We start from the raw sequence: 20,102 nt of genomic DNA on the forward strand, positions 1-20,102 counted from the left end.
AGCTGTGTGACACTGAACAAGTAATTTAACCCCAAATTCAGTTTTCTCAAGTTATTTTGAGACTGTTCTGTAGGCTTTGGGGAACTGAGGAAGAAAGCAATATAATCAAAATTAGCTCCTTTCCCACAAAACAGTGCCCTCACCGCCTGCCCCCCAATAAAAGAAAACACACAGACATTTTTTAATTTGCATTCTTTTCTGTTAAAATATAAAAGTAGGGTTAAGTTAAATTCTCATAGTCTAAATTAGACTAAATATAAATCTGCTATACAACCCAATGAATGGATTCAGTTTGATAGTATTCCTTAAAAGTGTCTAGTCATCTTCCATCTTTTTCCTTTATTAAATTCATTCTGCTCCAGTCTTCACATACCACATGCACTTTATTCCATAAAATATCATTTTTCAGCATCAACCTACTTGAATAATCAATCATGAAACCTATTTAGAGCTTCCCAAACTTTGTCCTTTTGACTACACAGCTCAAAGCACTATTTTTCTCTTTTATTTTTTTTGTTGGTACCAGAATGTTTCATTAAGAAATAATAAAAGTTCTATATTTCCCTAAAATGAAAGATCAATGTATTCAATGGCTATTATCTTAACCATGTAATAAATGTACATCAAAAACTACTCATCCTTATGTTAGTTCACTGAAATTATAGTAAATTTAACTACTACTTTGCCATTTTCTTAATGCTTATAAGATTATTCAAGAAATCAAAATGGCTTCACATAACTTGATGTTTGCTTTCCAAATACTTCACATTTCAACTCCACTTACCTAAAAACATTAGAAGAGGCTAAAGGGAATTATTTAAGACTTTTTAGACCTTGAAAAATGTCAGTTTTGGGGGTCTTTTAAATTTTTTTGGCTTTGTTTTTTTTTCATCACCATTTATCCCCTCTATAACTCCTCCACCTCCACTCACCCCTATAAGTCTGAGGTGTTTTTGTGTTGTTTTTATTTATTTTAGCGAGAGAAAAGGAGAGGGAGAGAAACACCAATGTGCAAGAGAAACATCAACCAGCTACCTCCTGCACAATTCCTACAAGCCAGCAACCGGGGCATGTGCCCTGACCAGGAATCGAACCGGTGACTTCTCATTTCATGGGAGGATGCTCAACCTACTGAGCCACATCAGCTAGGGCTATAAGTCTATTTTTAAATCAACTTGCTTCAACTGAAGTGTGCAACGTAAGTAAATTATCTCTTCAACTCAGACGGCGATTCTTTTGCATCAAGGCTCTTATTCAAGATTTCTGCTTCTGCAAAATTGATTTTAAAAAAGAGAAAAGGATACACAAACATTACCAAAAAAATCAAATAGCACAGGCTCCAAGTAGTAGCAAATTTCAGTCTTCTTAAGGATAAAGTTCACATATATATATTTAACTATGATAAAATTACCATCATTCTCACTGAGGTATTCTCCAGAGAATATCAATATATCCCTCCTAGAATACTTTTTTTTTTAACCCTCTTAGAATACTTTTCAATATACCAGTTTTTAATTATCATGGGCAAATCAGAGTGACATATAATGAATTATCACCAGACCCATATCTGTTCTAACATGCTTTAAGAGCAGTTTTTTTAACTCTTTACGTTGAAAATTTTCAAACATATATAAAAGAGAATTATGATTAACCTAATGTAGTTTGCTTCAATAATTCAATAATTATTTAATACTAACTATTAATGAGTTAAATTGTGTCCCCCACACAGATATGTTGAAGTTTCCAATAAGGTCACTGCAGATATGATCAGTTAAGATGAGGTCACTGTAGAGTAGGACGGACCCTTATAAGAAAGTGCAGAGACACACGAGGGAGAACGCCATGTGAGGAGGAAGGCAGAGCAAGTATAGAGTTTTGCTGCCACAAGCCAAAGAACACCTGAGGCTACCAGAAGAGGCAAGAAGGATCTTCCTCTAGTCTAGTGGCTTCAGAGAGCATGGTTCTTGCCAACACTTTGAGGCTGGTTTCTAGCCTCCAAAACTTATTTGCAGAGACAATAAATTTCAACTTAAGCCACTCAGTTTGCTTTGGTAGACCTAGAAAACTAATACACTGACCTTGTTTTATCATCCCACCCACACCAAATTTATTTTAAAGCAAATCACAGATATTATATTACAAAAATGATATTTAACAGTGTTTCTCAACTTTTTTAGAACCATCTTCCAGTAACCAAGAAGATTTTGATGAAATTTACCTTTATTAGTTTGTATTACAAAAGCAATAGGTTTCAAGTTTTTGGTTTGTTTTTAAACCATCCCAGACTAATTGTAAACCACATACACATCACTAGAGATTCTGAAAGTGTACCCGTAATAGTGATGGGTACACTTATCTCATCCTAGCCAAAAGAATGAGCATATTTTGTCACATTAACAAAGATCATATAGCATTCATTGTTTACTATTTTTATAAGAAGTTGAGAGAAACTTTAGTAAGTTAACACGCACAGGTTTATTTAATCTTACCTTTTAAATAAGGTGGAAGTTCTCCAAGACTACATGGCCTCGTGGTCCCCAATCTTTGTTCCACTGGAGAAAACTTAATTAGTGGTGAAAGAGACCGTTTTCTTTCACCAGGGGACATTCGTAAAGATGGTTTTGTATAGTCAGTATGCAAATCTTGAGTGTCCAGCAGGTTAAGCATATCATCTGTTTGCATGGTTTGAGGAGCAGGGCTCAATTCTTGTTTGTGTCTTTCAGGTATTTCAGAATTAAAGAGGTAAGTTTCTTCCTTTTTCTTGATAAGAGATTTTTTCAGAGCCTCATATGTACTGTAAATAGCCTGTACATGGGAGTCTGATTTTGGAGTAGTCTGTCTTTCTCCCACAACATCTTCTGAGAAAACACTACTGTTCATAGGACTATTTGGTTCCAGTTTGAAATTGGCCTCTGTACTACTGGAGCTATTAAGACTTAAATGACCAACATCTTCTGGAAGAGTTTCATGTAATATGCCAAAATCAATATCCTTAAAACTTTCTCTATGTTCAGTATCCATTTGAATTGATTCTGTACTTCTGTTATCTTCTATTTTAATAGCTTTTCTCCATGAGCTCCTAATATCACTGACTAATTAAAGGGGGAGAAAAAAAACCCATAAGTTACCAATATTCCCAAACACAGCATGCAAATAAACATTTCATTTCTAGTGCTCAAGATAAAGCTACTGAGTATATGTTCCACAGATATGCTAGCTGAATGAGAAGGCTCCACAATATACCAAAGCCCAACAAGATCAAAGAACTTATCTCCAACTAATCACACACAAATAACAAAACCTATTCCTGAAATGTACATATACTTTCACACAGCACATACAAATTGTATGTATCAAAAAGATATTTTGGACAGAGTTCAGCAAACCTTTTCTGTAAAAGGCCAGAGAGTAAGTAATATTTTAGGCTTTGCAGGCCATGTGGTCTACATCAACTATTTAACTCTGCCACTGTAGCATAAAAGCATCCATAAACAATATGTTGACAAATGAGCAAGGTTGTGTTCAATATAACTTTGCAAAAACAGTGTGTTAGGCTTTGTGATTCAATTCAACCTGAAGTGATCAATTTAAATTTGAATATATTATTTCTAGCAGCAAAATGGAAATTATATTTAACCACTCAACCAGGATGATGTGCCTACATAAGGACAGTATCAGAACTTTATCTACACAAATTATAAGTTATTAAAAAAAATTTATTGGCCCCTAGCCAGTTTGGCTCAGTGGATAGAGTGTTGGCCTATGGACTGAAGGGTCCCAGGTTCGATTCCAGTCAAGGGTACATGCCTGGGTTGTGGGCTCAATCCCCACTGGAGGGTGTGCAGGAGGCAGCCGATCAATGATTCTCTCTCATCATTGATGTTTCTATCTCTCCCTCCCTCCCTCTCTGAAATAAATAAAAACATATTTTTTAAAAATGTATTGGGCATTCTGGCCGGCTTAAGAGAGGTAGGGAAGATCTCTGAGCACACAGTTTTTGGCTGATGCTGCTGGTTACTGCCTGGGAGATCAAACCTCTATACTCTATAAATATTGATCACAGATCAGATGTGAAGGCAGAGGATTTTTTAAGTGATCAACTAAAATATTTTCCAGGAAAAAGTCAAGTAAAACAAAAAACAAAATTGTACAGTATCAGGGCAAAATAATTTTACTGAAGAGGACTGCCATATAAGTGAGAGTGCCCACATGTAATACTTCGATAAAAATCCCTTACGTCAAAACAAAAACCCATTGCCACTAAACTTAAGTAAAAGAGTTTTTGTTTTTTAATATATTTTTGTTGATTTCAGAGAGGAAGGGAAAAGGAGACAGAAACATCAATGATGAGAGAGAATCATTAATCGGCTGCCTCCTGCACACCCCCTACTGGGATTGAGTCCACAACCTGGGCATGTGCCCTTGACCAGAACTGAACGGGGGACCCTTCAGTCCGAAGGTCAACGCTCTAGCCACTGAGCCAAACCAGCTAGGGCAGTAAAAGAGTTTTAAAGTGAGCTTCCAAAAGATTTGTCAGACCATAGTTTTAATATATAAAAAAGAAAATAAGTGATAGAAAACATTATTAACTTACTCAAGTTTTCTGGAGTTCGGGGAATTTGTTTCCTAGTTAAGAATGGGTTAGAAACTAGAGAGTCAATCAGTTCCTCTAATTTTACTTCTTTTCCCGTAGAGAGCTGTGGTGAATCAGATAATACTGTCCTCACAACCTAAAACAGAAAAGAAAAGGTAAAGCAAAAATTACCCCCAAATTAAGCCCATTGATAGAATGCAACAAAAGCCCTGATAATAACAGAAAGCACTTTCGTCAGCAGCCCTTCCCACTGCAGATGGCATAAAAGTACACTCAACAGTGTGGCTCCCACATACCCCCTACAGACTATCCAGGCACAATCCTACGAGGCAGCCATTTTCCATCGTTTTCATTTAAAGGCACACATAAACTAATTACTAAAATTCTGCGGCACATCAAAAAGTATGTTGTATGCCGATATGACAAAAATAATAAATATAATTTTTATTAATTCACATCAGATGGCTATTGTTGTACTAGCTGTTGTCATTTTTTTATTGACAATCTAAGAGAAAAGAGGTCAGTGGCCCTGACTAAATAGTCAGGTATTGCACGTTTTAAAAATCCTTGCGGCATCAGTTGAAAATTGCTGCTATAAGGTAACACAAAACAGTTTCCTCCCTTATTTTAAATGGATATCCCATTATAAAGGAGAGAACATATAAGACTCTTTATACTTAGGAAGATTTGGAGGTAGTTCTGACTACACAGTGACCTAAACTAAACTACCATCTGCTACATCATTGAGCTTGACAACTCTATAGCTGCTAAAATGATAGTTTTAAAGCAAGCAGATTCTTAATTATAAAACATTTGCACAGTAACTCTTCTATTAATAAATAGAATACATTCTGACAACATATTTCTTTGCCAGAAATCTCATTATCAAATATAAATTAGTGAACAAGGCATATAGATACTTTCTAAAATAAAAAAAAGTATACAAAATGAAAATAGCACTCTGTATTAATTAAAAGTGAATAAATCCAAAAAATATGCAAATTAAAATATCTGCTCCTTGAAATCCATAAAAAATAAATTTCCAACAACCATAATCAAATTGGCCCTCCTTTGTGAAAACAGGGCTTTTTAGAATTCAAATACTAAATATTCCTGTCACCAACACTATTAAATAAGATTCATTTCACTTTATTTTCAGAGCTTTTTGAAGTTTTTAGGGCTCTCCTTTTCCATCACATCCATTCCACTGCTATTATAAATACTTTTAACCAGAAAATGTGCCTTTCCTTCCATTGGGAAAGAAAAAAGACTGACCATCTTTTCTTTAGTGTAATCACCTAACAAAGAAAACAATAGGACTTTAGAAATTTAAAAATACTTAGAGCCCTAGCCGCTGTGGGTCAGGTGGGTGGGCATTGTCCGGTGCACCAAAATGTGGCCACAGTTCGATTCCCAGTTTGGGGCACAAACCCAGGTTTCAGCTGGATAACCCAGTAGGATGCATGCAGGAAGCAGCCAAACCATGTTTCATTCTCACATCGATGCTTTTCTCTCTCCCTTTCCCTTCCTCTCTCTCTAAAAATCAATAAAAATATTTTTAAGAAAAATATTTAGAGACCATAAAACTGGCCTAACCTCCTCATGTTACAAACAAGAAAAATGTGACATCCAGCTCTCTTATTTGGACAATATTCATTTACTTTGATCAAAATTGAGATAAAAGAGAGAACTCCAATACCTGAATCAATATGTACTAAACTAGCCCTAGCTGGTTTGGCTCAGTGGATGGAGCACTGGCCACGGACTGAAGGGTCCCGGGTTCAATTCTGGTCAAAGGCATGTACCTGGGTTGTAGGTTCCCTAGCCCTGGTGGGGGGGGGGGGGGGGGGGAGATGCAGGAGGCAACCAATTGATGTGTCTCTCTCACATCGATGTTTCTCTCTCTCTGTCTCTCCCCTTCCCTTCCACTCTCTCTAAAAATCAATGGGAAAATAAACTATATATATATATATATATATATATATATATATATATATATGCATTTTTTTTTTTAAAGAGTACTAAGCCAAATTTTTCTTTGTCTCTCAGGAGCTAATTTATTCTCTGAATGCTTATCTCAATTCAAACAATGCTAAGGGATGTTGTGGGAAACTGTAATAAAAATAACATTACAAATGCTTGAGCATTTGTGTAAACTGAGTTCTGTAATACTACTGAGCAATAATAATATTGTAGACACTTGTCAATAAAAAGTAGAACAGCATTAAGTTAGGAAAACCTAGATCATGAACAATGATGCACTTAATTCTTTTGAAATACTTAGAAAGCAGGACAAAAACTTTGCTCAGTGATAATATCTTGTTCTAATATTCAAAAAGAGAGGAAGCTCAGCTAAGCAACAGACATCATTCATGAAGTATTTTAATAGAGCATAACCATCGGGTATATTTACCCAACAACTGATATGTAATGGTTAACTCCAAAAATAGCATACATGTTATTATTTTTATACTTTTGGATATTTATAGGATGGGACATGAGTTCTAAACCATGGAAATAATCTTAACTAAGTAAGTTTATATGAAATCTATTTCTACTTTGGGGAGGAGCAATTTTGCTTTAACCATGACTTTTATATATTATCTGTGACCTCCTTCCCCAAATTTCCCCCAGTAAATCAATAATTAACTGTGCTTCATTTTCAATCACAACACTACAGAGAAAATAACAGCTATTTCAGTATACTTTTTACAATCTTTTTCTAACCTCTTCTGCCAGGTGATCTTGCTCTTTCTGGAATGGATCAATTTTTTTAACTGGCAGAGGTCCTCCTAATGCACTGCTCTCTGTATTCTTTGCAATATATGATGATGGAAAGTCTTCCCCTTCACACTCTGGTGTTTTCTTAGAAATTGTTTCAGTTTTTTCTCTAGATGTTCCAATCTTCATGTCCTGAAGATGACAGACATATGTTAAAAACCTTAATAATTGTGCCTGATTTTCATTAGAGGTTCTTGAGTTATCATGAACCTATAAAAGTTTACTAACATTACTGTAAAATTGTATGTTCACTGGCACAATTAAATAATTCCAATATTCCCCTGTAGAAGCAACAGGGAATTGTAAATCGGAATGGTACATTATGTGCAAATACTGGGAAATGTGAAAATAAAATTTTAATTTAATTTAATTGGGGTATCAACAAAAATAATATTTTATACTAAATATAATCAGAATTAAAAATTGTTTTAAAATGTACCTTTTCAAATATTGTAACACTATTTCCATCTGATGATGAAACTGGCTGAAACAGAGAAGCAGGGCTAAAAAAAAAAAATAAAACAAAACAAATCCAAGTTATGAGGAGGAAAAAATCCCTTACACTTTATATATCTGAATATTCTTAAAAAACTGTCTGCCCCGTATCTGTCCGTTACGATTTCTCTCAATTCGTCCCGGTCATCAAAAGGCAGTTTATTCTACGGAGGTATGGTGACAATTAGAGCAGCACTGCAGCTCAATTTGTGTATCTGCCTCCCAAATTATAAATATTTGCCTTACCTGCTATATATTTTAAGTCATCAGCATTTTTTACAAGGGTTAAATGATTTGATGAATGCTCAAAAGCTTGAATAAAGGGTAAGAACAAATTCAATTAATTAGACTGGCATTATTACAACATCCTCAATCTTTAGATCACAGAATTTCATTGTAACAGAGACTTTCAGATTCTTTTGATATTTCATGACCAAAATCAATCTCTTATGCTGAATTTTGCTCTATAGCAAATATGTTATACTAACAATAGTCCTAAGGTTATTCACTTTGTTTGTTGCATTCTACACATAGTATTCCTTAATCTCTTACATTCCAGTGCTCCTTTGAATAAACATAAAAACCTTATGTATCCTGCCCAGCCAGTGTGGCTCAGTGATTGAATGTTGACCCATGAAAAGGTCTCTGGTTCAATTCCCAGTCAGGGCATAAGCCCAGGTTGCAGGCTCAATCCCTGGTAGGGGGCATAGGAGGGAGCTGATAGATGATGTTGCTCTCTTGTTGATGTTTCTATCTCTCTATCTCTTTCCCTTCCTCTCTCTTTAAAAAAAAAAAAATCAATAAACATATTTTTTTAAAAACCTTATGTACATTTTCATTATAATTATAAAATAAATTATTAAATTTCTAAAGCCTTTAATTAAACATTGACAACTTTATCTTCATCTTGAAAGAACTTTCAAATTCAATCATGGACTGGGTCTTCTTGTGGCCAAAAGCTTTTCTATTCTAGGTTATATGAAAGGCAGGATTACCAGAGACCACTTTTCAACATTAACCATGTCAGTGCACCCGGCTGGCGTGGCTCAGTGGTTGAGCATCGACCTATGAACCAGGAGGTCGGGGTTCAATTCCCAGTCAGGGCATATGCTCAGGTTGCAGGCTCGATCCCCAGTGTGGGGCATGCAGGAGGTAGCCAAACAATGATTCTCTATCACTGATGTTTCTATCTCTCTCTCCCCTCTCCCTTCCTCTCTGAAATCAATACACACACATATATATATTTTAAATGTCAGTGCTTTACTTTCTGTTCATAGCCAGAAATATAAAATTAACACTTTGCAAATATTTTATAAAATAGCAAATATGCTCCTTCCAAACAATTCAAAATCACTGAAATTGTTCATTTCAGCTTCTCCTAAACCGAATATAATCTACATATCAAAGGCAAAAAATTAACTATCTACTGCAATTTTATCTTAATTATTCCAAAAACTCAACATTAAAATGACCAAAAGCTGTGATGGAGAGCCAATAATCTATGCACCAAGGGCACTAAGATGCCATCACAAGATGGTGAGCTCCTTGAAGAAAAAGACTATTTCTTGCCAAAGGCTATTCCCAAAGGAGTATTTGATTGCTACTTAATAATGCTTAATTTCAATAAAAAAAACAAATATATTCCCCAAGTATATTACATACATTTAGTTTAAAGATTTTTGCTTATAGCCCTAGCTGGTTTGGCTCAGTAGATAGAGAGTTGGCCTGCGGATTGAAGGGTTCTGGGTTCAATTCAGGTCAAGGGCACATACCTCAGTTGTAGGCTCAATCCCGGGCCCTGGTTGGGACACGTGCAGGGGGCAACCAATCAGGCAACCAATCAACATATCTCTCTCTGTCTCTCCCTCTCCCTTTCACTCTCTCTAAAAATAATGGAAAAATATCCTCAGGTGAGGATTTAAAAAAAAAATTTTTGTTCTTATATAATCTGGCATCAGTTTTATGGGCCAAAAAGGGGTAACAGAAAAAACAGGCAATAAAAATATAAGAATATGCCTTAAGTTACAACAAATTAAGTAGGTTCAGTTTTTCATGTTAAATTATGGGATTTAAATGAACCAGAAGCCTTTCTTTATTTAAAAGAATGGACTTTTTATCAAATGGTATATAAAAACCCCAACATATAATAGAGATAAAAGAGCAAACTGCTCAAGTTGAAGTGGGAAAGGTGGGACTGCCAACAGGCTGAATTAGATTCAACCCACAGAACCAGAGGGTGCTGAATACAGGCTGAAAACTATAAAGTGGATGAACTCAAAGGTTCTAAACCTAGGATTTAGTCAAAAGCTACAAGTGGTTTCAAAGAAGTTCACAGACAAAAAAGACAAGAATTCAAATTCCCAAACTTACATTAGATAATCTTCATATATGTGTTTTTCATAAAAAATGAGACGATTCCCATGAATTCCAACATTTTTATAAAGAAGAAAAAAATACGCCCATGTATCAGAAATGTTGAATCTTTCCTGAAAATATAGACTCGCCGTGGAAAAATACTGTCTAAGAGAAGAAAATTATGGACTCTCCCACATTAAAAAAGCTTGGAAACTGGCTAAAGATGGGACTATTATTAACAAAGGGGGAAGAAAATCAATATGAAAATCAATTTTGTTTTACCTGTTGGTTAGATCATATACAGTTCCCAGTACATCACTGGCTCTTCTACAATCATTTTCCTGGTTATGCTGTTTAGGTGTATCTAAAAGAACAGAAAAATTAATTACTCTGTATGTTTTTCCATTCTAATATGTTTTTAAATTTTAAGGAAAGCCATTGCTAGATTACAGAGGATGATATTCCAGGGGCTCCTCTTCTTTCAACACGTTAGATTCTGAAAGACTATTATACACATGTCCAAAGTATCATCTACACTAATAAAAGAGAAATATGCAATTTGGTGTCACTCCGCTATGCCCACCAGCCAATCAGAGCGACTATGCAAATTAACCCAACAAAGATGGTGGTGGCTTTGCATACACAGGCGCGGAGAGAAGACTGAAGGCTTTGGCCAGAGTGAAGACCAAAGACTGAAGAGGCTTGGCTTCTCCCCTGCAGTCGCAGTGGAGAAGCCAAGCCTCACTGCGGCCGCAGTGGAGAAGCTAAGCCTTGCTGCGGCTAGACCAAAGGCCTGGGTCCGGGGTGCCGGAGGGAAACCGGTGCCAGCAGCCAGGGGAAGGAAGGCCTATTGCGTGAATCTTCGTGCAACGGGCTTCTAGTATATAATAAAGCGGTAATATGCAAATTGACCATCACTCCAAAACACAAGATGGCCGCCCCCATGTGGCCACAAGATGGCCTGCAGGGGAGGGCAGTTGGGGGCGACCAGGCCAGCAGGGGAGGGCAGTTGGGGGCAACTACGCCTGCAGGGGAGGGCAGTTGGGGGCAACCAGGCCTGCAGAGAAGGGCAGTTGGGGGCAACCAGGCCAGTAGGGGAAGAATTGGGGGTAATCGGGACGGCAGGGGAGTGGTTAGGGTGTGATCAGGCTGGCAGCAGAAGCAGTTAGGGGCAATCAGCCATGCGAGCAGTTGGGAGCCAGCCGTCCTGGATTGTGAGAGGGATGTCTGACAGCCTGTTTAGGCCCAATCCCTCGAGGGGTTCCAGATTGGACAGGGTGCAGGCTGGGCTGAGGGCTGCACCTCCCCACCCCCGTGCACAAATTTCATGCACCAGGCTTCTAGTTACTATATAAGAAGCCAATGTACACTATGTAAAGTTTTCCCTTTAATTCATCATAATAGTATACCAACTTATAACATTTTCAATCTCTATGCTTTTGCAGCTACTAATTATAATGAAATTACTGAGATTTATATATTATTCCAAAAATGAGCACAAATACAAATATACCACAAACTTACCAGACAACCATAAACTAAAATGATTGTACACAACTATAAACACCATCTGATGGAGGTAGGCACTGTTGAAATACATTTGTTGTGGTATATAACAAAGTTTGTAAGGTAAAAGTTGCTAAGTAAAAAAGCATTTGAGCCCTAGCCCAAGCATGTCAAACTTGTGGCCCATGGACCACATGCCTCATTTATTTGGCCTGTGTTAGCCTTTGAGTTTGACATGCTTGCCCTAGCTGGTTTGGCTCAGTGGATAGAGCATTGGCCTGCAGACTGAAGGGTCCCAGGTTCATTTCCGGTCAAGGGCACATGCCCTGGTTGCAGGCTCAATTCCCAGTAGGGGGAATGCAGGAGGCAGTGATCACTGATTCTCTCTCATCATTGATGTTTCTATCTCTCTCCCCCTCTCCCTTTCTCTCTGAAATCAATTAAAAAAAATTTTTTTTTAAAAAGCATCTGGAACTTTGTTCTTTATTTTTTCCTAAAGGTGATGGATGATAGGAAGCCACTAATGTGTATTACACCAGGAGATGAAAAGGATCATATTTACACCAAAGAAAGACCACTGAGAGCCATTTGTAATATGGAATAGATAGAGCACTGGAGGCTGAGTAGTTAGTTAGAACACAATTACAGGCAAGAAATTATAAAAAAAAAACTAAGCTACAGCACTTAAGATGTGAGGCAAAGGAGGGGACAGACATAATAGAGCATTTAGGGCGTAGAAACAAACCTGAACTCACCAGTACAAAGCAAACCAAGGTGAAGCAGACACTGTCTCCTACCATAAACACACTAGAATTGCTAAATAAAACTTAAGAATAAAAAAAAAAAAAATGCCCAGAATAAAAATAAAAATCGTCACATGCCAGAACCAAAGATGGAAAGAATGGTCAGCATGGTAAGCTCACACAGAAATGAAAGCTCCATGAGGCAGGCTCCAAGGACTCAACACTGGAGACTTGATGCCTACATGGTAACAAGAAATACCATCTAAGGTCACTCAGGCTGAGATCTGAGAGACTGCCATAAAGGCAGGACACTGTAAAAGCTGCTCGGCCCCAAAAAGGGGATTATAAAAATTCTACCAACTGGACCTGGGAAGTAGCAGAGAAGCTTGCTGTCTACCTGGAGTCCTAGGGAAAGGAGGGAGGGCGGCAGGGAAAAAGAGAGGGAGGAAATTAAAAAACTAGCCTACTCAAAAAAAGAGATGCATAAAAACTTATACTGTCTACTTGTTGTAGGAATCCCAAACCAAAGACACCAACTGGCCTAGCTCAAGGGAAACAGGTGGGACCCTAGGCCACTCTGTAGAGACCTTTCTACAATTTAGGGCCCACATGACTCCTCTGGGGGTGAGGAGATGTTGAGATGAGTCAATAGGAAACAGACCAACATGAAAATTAGCAGGCGAGAAAATAGAAGCAGAAGTACCTTAAAAATAGAGACATTAGAAAAAGTGACAAAGATAAAATCAGTACATTTTAAATGATCAGTACATTTTAAAAGAAAAAAAACAACAGAAGCCAAAATGAAATATGATGATACATAAAGAACCGGCAGTTTTGAAAAAGAAGCAAATGAAAAGTACATTCATGAAAACTCAATACTAAATGGACATGTCAAAAAGGAAATTACACCTGACTAAAGAGATCATTAGTGCCCTAACTGGTTTGGCTCAGTGGATAGAGCGTCAGCCTGCGGACTCAAGGGTCCCAGGTTCGATTCCGTTCAAGGGCATGTACCTTGGGTGCGGGCACATCCCCAGTAGGGAGTGTGCAAGAGGCAGCCAAATATGAAGGACAGGATTAGAAGTCCCAGCAATAGGACTTACAAAAGGAAAAGGTAAAAACACTAACAGAGAGGCAATATTAAGAACAGATATTAGTGCCCTAACTGGTTTGGCTCAGTGGATAGAGCGTCAGCCTGCGGACTGAAAGGACCCAGGTTCGATTCCGGTCAAGGGCATGTACCTTGGTTGCAGGCACATCCCCAGTAGGGGGTGTGCAGGAGGCAGCTGATGGATGTTTCTCTCTCATCGATATTTCTAACTCTCCCTCTCCCTTCCTCTCTGTAAAATATCAATAAAAACATATTTTTTTAAAAAAAGAAGATATTAGTGAATAAGTTTTCAGAACTAAAGAAAGACATGAGCCTTCATATAAAAAAGTACACACGAGTCCCAAACAGACTAAATAAAACAAATCTACATTCAGAAACATCTCAATGAACCTGCATAATACAAAAATAAATAAATGAAAGTCTTAAGAGCAACATGGCATCAAATGTCTCAGAAACAACAGAAGGCAGAAAGCAACGAGAGCATATCATCAAATTCATAAGGAAAAATAAGTGTCTATCCAGAACAGTGATGGTGAACCTATGAACCTATGAACCTATGATTTAACAAAGAAAAATCAACCAAAAAAATGAGTCCCAAAAATGAGTTCCTACGCAAACTTTTTTTTTATTTTTCTTTGTTAACTGGCATTTAAATATGTAAAATACATATCAAAAATATAAGTCTTTGTTTTACTATGGTTGCAAATATCAAAAAATTTCTATATGTGACACGGCACCAGAGTTAAGTTAGGGTTTTTCAAAATGCTGACATGCCGAGCTCAAAAGGTTCGCCATCACTGATCTAGAATCATATATCCAGTCAAACTATCATTCAGGATTTAAGTGAAAATAAAGGCATTATCCTAGAAAGACTAGAGATTTTACTAATAAGGGTCCAACAATAAAAGTAATGGATATACTTCTAGATATATTTCTCAAAAGGAAAAAGTAGAACAAAAGAAGTAATACTGATTAAAAAAAAAAATCAGTGAAGTGTTGGTAAATCTAAACACAAAATAATTGTTGAAAACAATTTCTACCAATGTCATTTTTTTAAAAAAGGGTAGGGTCATTATTCTAGAATAAAAGTTAGGTAGACAGAACAACAAAATGTAATGAGTGAACTCTTCTTAAATCCTGGTTCAAAAATAAACATTTACTAAGGATAGTTCTGGGGATACGAGAAATCTTATTCATAAATTTAGAATGGCAGGACAATACTGTGTATTGTTAGATCCCTACATGAGTAAAACTATTTTTATAAACATACACCAGAACAGACATTAAGATTCAGGGTAGTGGTTACCTCTGCAAATTCAGGAAGAATAGGGCCAATGAAAAGCAGATACCCAAAAGTTAACTATGTTTGCACTTTTTAAAAAAAATCTAAAGCAAATATTGCAAAGATTTATCAAAAGAGTGTTCATAAGCAGATATTATCCCCTGTGCTTTTTAGTATGCTGAAATACCATTTTAAAAAATAACAAAAGAAAATTACTTCAAATAAGATGTATTATATAAGGTGGAGGGGTTGGACAAAAGTTGTTATACTCAAAAAGTATAAAATAAGAGTTCAAACTGTGCTGTGTGGGAGGAGAGGGTTACCACCAAAGCACTTATCCAACACCTCTAATGTGGACTTCCAACTGGACATCTTAAGCAGACACAAATATGCCCTCACTTTCAAGAGAGACACAGAGATCTCTGAATGGACAAGAGGACAATTCCATGGTTTCACAGAGCCTAAACTAAGTCTGACAAACATAGAAAGGCCCTTTCCAAGCTGAAGTGACAACACAATGCCAACCAAATACGCCAAAAACTTTCAAAGTAATTCTATCATCAAAAGCAATGCTCTACTGAAGATCCTTTTCATTCATCAAACCATGCAGTCCAAATGTTCTACTCTTCTCCCAGCACCTATTCCGAGACTTGCTCTCTGGTCTGCTATCCTTCCCAACCAGTGCCATCCCTATATACACCTGACTCCCAATCCAATCACCTATTCCACTTGTGTTGACCCATTTCTTAATAAGTCCTGCCATGACCTCTAGCCTGCCTGAACTCAACTATGACCTACACCTATTACCTTCCATTTGGCTATATAATTCATATATTTTTTATTCATGTATTCCTCCGCCTATCCATATTATATTTACTGACCCAATAACAATTTAACACAGTACTGGGCAACTGGTGAAACTGAATATATATTGGATATTGTAGAGAAAGTAATTTTTAGGTGTGACATTGGTATGATAGCTAAGGAAACTTAATAAGGCATTATAGATTTACTAGTGGCCCAGTGCACAAATTCGTGCACATTGAAAGGAATTTAATAAGAAGGAATATTTTAATATTGCCATTCACCTTTCTCTATAATAGAAGTGTCAGAGATGAAAGAAAGTTAGTAAAATGTATATGAAAATACTATATTAATTGATTAATAAACCATATCAACATGATATAACAACAAAGACATATAAAAACAAAAAATGATATAAAAGCAACAAAAACATGATATAAAAACAACACTGATAAAAACAATGATAAATTGATTAAACTTATTCTAATATCTCCCTGTATACCACATTAAGAGTAAAAACACTTTCAGAGTGCTTGACTAATTTCCCTTGTGATGAAGTATTTACAACTTTAATGTCTTTGAACTCAAGAGAAAGCAACACATAACTGACCATGTCCAAAAACGGTTCAGGTAGGAATATTCCTAGTGTGTCTAGAGCAGGGGTCCTCAAACTACGGCCCACAGGCCACATGCAAATACAAATATTGTATTTGTTACCGTTTTGTTTTTTTTTTTACTTCAAAATAAGATATGTGCAGTGTGCATAGGAATTTGTTCATAGTTTTTAAACTATAGTCCAGCCCTCCAATGGTCTGAGGGACAGTGAACTGGCCCCATGTTTAAAAAGTTGGAGGACCCCTGGTCTAGAGTTTGTCCTTGTGGTTTATTAATAGTTGTTGCAAATGCTGGTATCACAGGAAACTGTCTATGAATTAATTTAAATGGGAGGCCAGTGTCAGACGGGGACAAATCAATTCTTGGAATCAAAACAACCTCTCCTTCCGCAGATCCTGTTAATACTTCAGCTTTGCTTATGTTAGGTCGCAATCTTTTAATAATAAATCTAGTACCATTACAAAGGCCCCATTTACTATTAAGATTTCTCTTTCAATTTTAATTTATAACATGACATTCCCAAAGGAGTAATACTATTAAGAAATTCACGTCATATGTACCAGCTGGTCAGTCAGTCAGATGGACATACAGTTGGTCACTTAGCCTTTTATATATATAGACTAGAGGCCCAGTGCACAAACTTTTGTGCACTCGGGGGGAAGAGGGGTCCCTCAGCCCAGCCTGTGCCCTCTCGCAGTCTGGGACCCCTCGGGAGAAAATGACCTGCTGGCTTAGGCCTGCTCCCGGGTGGCAGAGGGAAGGCCCAATCCCTAGGTGCTGCCCCTAGTCGGGCTCAGAGCAGGGCCAATTGGGGAGTTGGGGCGCCGCCCCCTGTCATGCACAGAGCAGGGCGGATTGGGAGGTTGCAATGCCACCCTCAGTCACGCTCAGGGTAGGGCCGATTGGGGGGTTGGGGCACCGCCACCTGTCACACTCAAGGCAGGGTCGATGGGAGGTTGCAGCGCCACCCCCGTCACACACAGAGCAGGGCCAATTAGGGGATTGGGGCGCTGCCCCCTGTCACGCACAGAGCAGGGCCCATCAGGGGGGTTGGGGCTCCGTACCTTGTCACGCACAGAGCAGGGCCAATCAGGGGGTTGGGGCACTGCCCCCTGTCACGCACAGAGCAGGGCCCATCAAGGGGTTGAGGAGCTCCCCCATCACTCATAGAGTAGGGCCGATAGGGGAGTTGGGGCACCACCCCCTGTCACACACAGAGCAGGGCGGATCAGGGGGTTGGGGTGCCACCCTCTATCACCCACAGAGCAGGGCCGATCAGGGGGTTGGGGAGCTCCCCCCTATCAGGCACAGAGCAGGGCTGATCAGGGGGTTGGGGCGCCTTCCCCTGTCACGAACAGAGCAGGGCAGATAGGGAGGTTGTGGCCCCGCCCCCTGTCACACACAGAGCTGCAGGGCGATCAGGGGGTTTGGGCGCTGCCCCCTGTCACTCTGATCCCGGTGCCGGGAGGCCTTGCGGCTCCGCTGATCCTGGTGCTGGGAGGCATATTACCCTTTTACTATATAGGATAGAGGCCTGGTGCACGGGTGGGGGCCAGCTGGTTTGCCCTGAAGGGTGTCCTGGATCAGGGTGGGGGTCCCCACTGGGGTGCCTGGCCAGCCTGGGTGAGGGGATGATGGCAGTTTGCAGCTGGTCATACACCCTTCAGGGTGGGGGTCCCCACTGGGGTGCCTGGCCAGTCTGGGTGAGGGGCTGAGGGCTGTTTTCAGGCTGGCGGGTGACTGAAGCTCCCAACTGCTCCTTTTTTTCTTTTTTTCTTTTTTATTCTGGGCCAGCTTTAGCTTTGAGGTTTGGCTCCAGCTCTTAGGCCTCCGCTGCTGAAAGCAGGTTTCTGGCCTTTGTTTACCTTCTGTATTTAAAACAATGTTGCGATCCTGCTGGCTGAAGCCCAGCGACTAAAGCATGTTTCTGGGATTTTGTTTAGCTTCTATATTTGCAACATAGTTGCTTAGAGTTGCAGCTCAGAGGCCTGCAGCGGCAGGCGGGGAACGCTGGAGTCCTCCATCACCGAAGCAAGCAAGCCTCATGTTCGCTTTAAGCTGCCTGGCTGCCCGCCGCCATCTTGGCTGGAAGTTAATTTGCATATTGCCCTGATTAGCCAATGGGAAGGGTAGCGGTCGTACGCTAATTACCATGTTTCTCTTTTATTAGATAGGATTGTTCATTTTTAGGTGTGATATTATTATGGTAGTTATATAGAGGAATGTCACTCTATGGAAAAGCAAGCTGAAACACTGACAGTATTTCGATGTCTAGAATTTACTTGGTTTAGCAAAAACCAAATATATACATTTAAAGCAAATATGACAAATGTTAACTGTTGAAACAGATTGTAAGTATTGAGGTAATCACTATACCATTCTTTCATGTTAAAAAATTGTGGGTTTCCACACAAAAACTTGTAAAAGAATGTTTACAGCAATATTATTCATAACTAAAGGTCCAGTGCACAAAATTTGCAGTCCTGGAGCCCTCAGGGGATGTCTGACTGACGGCTGTGGGGAGCAGGCCTAAGCCGGCGGTCGGACATCCTTAGCGCTGCCAGCGATGAGCCCTGCTTCTGGCTCAGTGGCACTCCCCCTGTGGGAGCACACTGACCACTAGGGGGCAGCTCCTGCATTGAGCATCTGCCCCCTGGTGGTCAGTGTACATCATAGCGACCAGTCGTTCCACCATTCAGTCAATTTGCATATTAGCCTTTATTATATAGGATAGCTAAATGGTGGAACAATCCAAATTTCCATCAACAGACAAATAAAGCAAAATATGGCTTAATCATACAATAGAATATATTCATAAAAAATAATTAAGTATCCCCTTGTCCAGTGGTCGGTCGGCAAACCGCGGCTCGCGAGCCACATGAGGCTCTTTGGCCCCTTGAGTATGACTCTTCCACAAAATACCATGTGCGGGTGCGCTCGTACAGTGCGAAGTTGACTTAAAACTTTTAAGTAAAGTTGTGGAGTGAAAGAAGATGTAGTGTCGAGGATTGAGAAAGGTATGTTGAGATGGTTTGGACATATAGAGGATGAACGAAAGGAGATAGACGAAACAGGTATACAAGACGAGTGTGGATGGGAGAATTGGAAGGGGTCGACCTCAGCGAACGTACCTCAATCAGATTGAGGACGTTTTTAGCAAAGGCCAGCTTAGGAGTACCCTAATTAAGTAAATAATAATGTACCTACCTATATAGTTTAAGTTTAAAAAATTTGGCTCTCAAAAGAAATTTCAATCGTTGCACTGTTGATATTTGGCTCTGTTGACTAATGAGTTTGCCGACCACTGCCCTAGTCGGTTTGCCTCAGTGGATAGAGCATCGGCCTGTGGACTGAAAGATCTTTGTAAGATTCCAGTTAAGAGCATGTACCTTAGTTGCAGGCTCCTAGCCCTGATCGGGAGCATGCAGAAAACAACTAATTGATGTGTCTCTCTCACATCAGTGTTTCTCTCTGTCTCTCCCTCTCTCTTCCACTCTCTCTAAAAATCAATAAAAAAAATATCCTCGGGTGAAGATTAAAAAAAAAAAGTAATGAAGTACTGATACATGCTACAACTTAAAAACACTGTGCAAAGTGGAAAACTATACAAATGAGAAAAGCCAGACTCTACTTATACAATATTTCCAGAATAGACAAATGCATAGAGACATGAAGTACATTAGTGGTTGTTAGGAACTGGGGGAGGTGGAAATGGAAAGTGACTTTTCATAGATAAAAGATTTCCTTTTCAAGTAATAAAACTACTCTGGAACTAGATAGTGGTGATGGCACAACTTTGTGAATTTATAATATGCC

General features: G+C 38.8%; 1 protein-coding gene and 1 non-coding gene across 2 annotated transcripts in view; both read right to left on the reverse strand.

The window, feature by feature from the left end:
* Positions 1–1,053: 1,053 nt before the first annotated feature.
* HAUS6 (HAUS augmin like complex subunit 6) overlaps positions 1,054–20,102 on the reverse strand; it is a 44,333-nt gene continuing 25,284 nt past the window's right edge. The window contains exons 12-17 of the mRNA XM_036331237.1: positions 10,508–10,589; positions 7,815–7,878; positions 7,322–7,507; positions 4,595–4,730; positions 2,490–3,092; positions 1,054–1,269 (exon numbers count right to left, since the gene is read on the reverse strand). Coding sequence (XP_036187130.1) covers positions 1,208–1,269; positions 2,490–3,092; positions 4,595–4,730; positions 7,322–7,507; positions 7,815–7,878; positions 10,508–10,589 — 1,133 coding nt within the window. The 3' untranslated portion in view covers positions 1,054–1,207. The remainder of the gene's footprint in view (positions 1,270–2,489; positions 3,093–4,594; positions 4,731–7,321; positions 7,508–7,814; positions 7,879–10,507; positions 10,590–20,102) is intronic.
* Positions 7,965–8,095, reverse strand: LOC118667788. Its single transcript, XR_004971381.1, has one exon.

This window comes from Myotis myotis, unplaced genomic scaffold (genome assembly GCF_014108235.1).
Source record: "Myotis myotis isolate mMyoMyo1 unplaced genomic scaffold, mMyoMyo1.p scaffold_m19_p_12, whole genome shotgun sequence".
NCBI lineage: Eukaryota > Metazoa > Chordata > Mammalia > Chiroptera > Vespertilionidae > Myotis > Myotis myotis.